Below are 3,747 nucleotides of genomic sequence, written 5' to 3'. Positions count from 1 at the left end.
ATAGTTCATATGATATAAAATTATTATTTGTAGTTTATTCACAATATAAACAATCCATTTGTAATAATAATAATAAAAAAAAATCATAGATTTGTGAAGGGTAAAACATTTTAGTAATAATTTTACTATAAATAAGAAAAAAATAAATTAATCAAGTAGCTCATGAGTCATGAGTAAGCTTAGCTTGTGTTCAAAATAAAATTTAATAAACAAGCCTTAACTTTTAATACTTGATTTTGCTTAGCTCATTTACGGCCTAAGAAGGCTAAACTTAGGCCAAGTTTAGCACTTAGGTAATAGAACCAATTGTTTCAATTGCAGGATTTCAGAGTTAATTCCAGCAATTTCAGCATATAAAGAGCCATATGTTTAAATTTTGTCACATATAAAAAAAAAAAAAAAAAAAAAAAAAAAAAAAAAAAAAAAAAAAATCTGAAAATGAGATGAACTTTCCCCCCTATATAATGTGCGTACAAACGACCATTGCATAGGCTAATCACATCATAATGGCATATCAAAAAGATAAAGAAATCATGCACAATGCATATCACATCATAACAGTATCTGAATTCTGAACATATAGAATGAAAGCAATATGAATAGAACTTAAATCGGTCAAAAACCACAATAGATAGGACATTGCCTAAGAATTAAAAAAAAGAAAGAAAAAAGAATATATATAAATATATATATATATATATATATATATATATAAGTTTACAATTTCTTCTAGTATCAGATATCCGGTGGCGTTGTTTCAAGAAGTTTTAGAGCTATATAATCCTTGTGATTCACCAAATCCTAAGTTCTCACTTTTCTTGAATCCATCTCTTTTATTTATTTTCCTTCTAATTTTTTGTTCAATTTTAATTGAATGTACTTTGTTATCTAATAAATTGTGGTTCACGGTTTATCAGAATATTTTCAATGGCTTCTTTGGGCACTGAAAGAGCCTCATCATCTTCTTCTTTCACACCTTGTTGGACATATGATGTATTCCTCAGTTTTAGAGGTGAGGATACACGCAATGGTTTTGCAGACCATTTATATTTTGCTTTGAAACAAAAAGGCATTTTTACCTTTAGAGATGATGAAAAACTTGAAAGAGGAAAATCAATTTCACCAAAGCTCTTGAAAGCAATTGAAGAATCGAGATTTGCTATTGTCATTCTCTCAAGAAACTATGCATCTTCAATATGGTGCCTAGATGAACTTGCAAAGATCATTAAATGCATGAAAGAGACTGGAATGACAATTCTACCTATTTTTTATAAAGTGGATCCATCAGATGTACAAAAGCAGACAGGAACTTTTGCAGAAGCTTTTGTTAAACACAAAAAGGAGAACAAAAAGAAGGTGCAGAAATGGAGAGCTACTTTGAGAGAAGTGGCCAATTTCTCAGGGTGGCATTTGCAGGATGGGTAATTTAATTTAACATTTTTTTTTTTTGTTTTAGATTGAAGAAGAGATTTGAAATCGAATCATACTTAATTCCATTTGAAGTAGTGTAGGAATTAATGATATTTACAAAAAATAATTTGTCAAAATAAAATTTTATTGAAAAAAGAGCTTCAAATCAATTTGTTTACTAGCTTGTAACTTATTTTATAAGTACATTCGCATTTAATGATAAACTTAATTAGATACATATTAGAGGTTCCTATCTATTTTAATAATATTACGTTCTAGAATTGATAACATTTGCTAGAGATGTAAATTATTCATAATTAATTGCCCTATTTTAGTTTAAAAGAACATATTGTTTGCTGAATTATTCTTATACTTAATTAATATTTCTTAACCTAATTTTTGTTATTTTCGTGTAACTATTTATATTTTTCATGTAAGTTGTGAAAGTTGATTTATTATGAAGAGGTAATGAAAAGGTAAAGACAATTTTTAGAATATAGTAAAAAATTTCATAGAAATTTATAATTAAATTAATGATAGTTTTTTTTAATAGATATGATAGGGTTTTTTTTTTTAGAAAGCTTTAAATGGTTAAAATGAGTGAACTAGTTTTTACTAGGCATCAAGTAGAATGAGTAGAAGTGATTTTAATTTGGCTTGACATAGTTCTAAACATACTATAAGTAGTTTAGATCAGAGGGAATTCACACAAAATTAGAAAATGTGAAATCTAATTGATATGATATTTGGCACAAACTTAAAGTGTCATTGGAATCAAATTAGCTTGAAACCTTAGCATAGATACATTTACAATAAATATAATTAGATGCATATCATAATTCTTACATAAATTAATATTATGATGGTCATTCCTTGTAATTTAATTGGCACCTCCGCATGCATAAAGTGCTTGAGGGTCTAGGGGAGAAAGGGTTCAAGCTGCGGGGTTAGCAGCATGTTGTAATTATTTCTAAAAAAAAAAAAAACTCTTAAAATATCATTTTAAGAATATTATTTGGTAAAACTGGCAAATTTTTAATTCTTGTTTATTTTATTTTATAAAATAAAAAATGAAAAAAAATTGCTACTTCTTAACTTAATTTTTTTTATTGTGATTAATTTTTTTTTTCAAGTGTTCATTTTTAAAATAATATATGAATAACCCAGTTTTAGAGCATCATGTACTTTTTCATTAAAATTCATAGTTCGACCAATAATAAGTTTTTTGTTTTTAAAAGAAAATCCGGATTAGTTTAAATAGATTAGAAGTGGTTTAATATGGGATCCATATAAAAAGGGTTAGAAGTAGTTTTAGAAGCACTTAAAATTTGTCTTGAATAGGTTGTAAGTATTATGCATTCAAAGTTTTACATATAAATATAATATACTTTTACTATGATTTTTTTTTGTAAGTTTATATTTATGAAAATAGATGTAAAGAAATTTTATACAAAATGAGAGATTGAATGACACAAGGCACAAATTGAAACCCCTTTAAAATATAGAGAAACTTGGCATCAAATTAGTGGGCAATTAAAAGGAAACTTGGCATCAAATTAGTGGACAATTAAACAAAATTGGAGTTCATTTAGAATCTAATTTCAATTCGTAATTGATTTTTAAAATAATTTGCACATTAGTTTAATATATATGATGATTTGGATTTTTATTGAACTTCCACTCCAATATATTATGAGAAATGCTATGTCCACAATATTTTCAGAACAAATCTTAAGTGATAGGTTGTTATTAGCTATTATGAGTGGGCAAAAAAGTAATTTAAGTTGTGGATTCAAATTAGAAGTTTAGAACCAATAACAACTTACCACTCATGATTTATTGTAAAAGTGTTGTGAAAATATTGTGGATGTAGTATTCTCATATACTATACACATAACTACATTTATAGCGGGGAGGGACTTAATGATAGTTGTAATAATAATAAGGCAAATAGGTAATTAATTCTATTTGACATATTTCTTTCTTAAATAATTAAAAAATACTCTTCCTTATCTTTAATCTTGTTTTAAACCATAAGCATACCTATATACATGTTCATGATTCTTTCTATTTTGTCTTAAGCCATTTAACTTATAAGTTTCTAATCACTTAACATAATAAAACATTGGATTTCTGCTTCTTTTCTTTTCGGACCATTTTTTGTGGTTTGAACTCAAAATATACTGTTCTCTGTTAATTGCAGGCCAGAATAAAAAATTATCCAAAACATTGTGGGAGAGCTATGGCATAAATTGACTTATGCATACTCAAAAGATATCAAAGACCAAGTAGGAATAATTTCTCGAGCAGAGAAATTGAAGTCATGTTTGACTATGG

The 3,747-nt window shown here is 26.6% G+C and overlaps 1 protein-coding gene across 1 annotated transcript; it reads left to right on the top strand.

Moving 5' to 3' along the window:
• The first annotated feature begins 927 nt into the window (after positions 1-927).
• On the top strand, positions 928-1,425 carry LOC115960057 (toll/interleukin-1 receptor-like protein). The gene has a single exon (XM_031078751.1). It carries the CDS (start codon positions 928-930, stop codon positions 1,423-1,425), a length of 498 nt encoding a protein of 165 aa, XP_030934611.1.
• The last annotated feature ends 2,322 nt before the right edge of the window (positions 1,426-3,747 follow it).

The sequence above is a fragment of the Quercus lobata genome, chromosome 9 (assembly GCF_001633185.2).
Source record: "Quercus lobata isolate SW786 chromosome 9, ValleyOak3.0 Primary Assembly, whole genome shotgun sequence".
Classification (NCBI taxonomy): domain Eukaryota; kingdom Viridiplantae; phylum Streptophyta; class Magnoliopsida; order Fagales; family Fagaceae; genus Quercus; species Quercus lobata.
Note: the sequence above shows the minus strand (reverse complement) of the source record. Positions and strands in the feature narration are given on the sequence as shown.

What these genes read in the sequence shown, in the direction of transcription:
- LOC115960057 (XM_031078751.1), top strand. Translation starts at nt 928, where the DNA reads ATGGCTTCTTTGGGCACTGAAAGAGCCTCATCATCTTCTTCTTTCACA.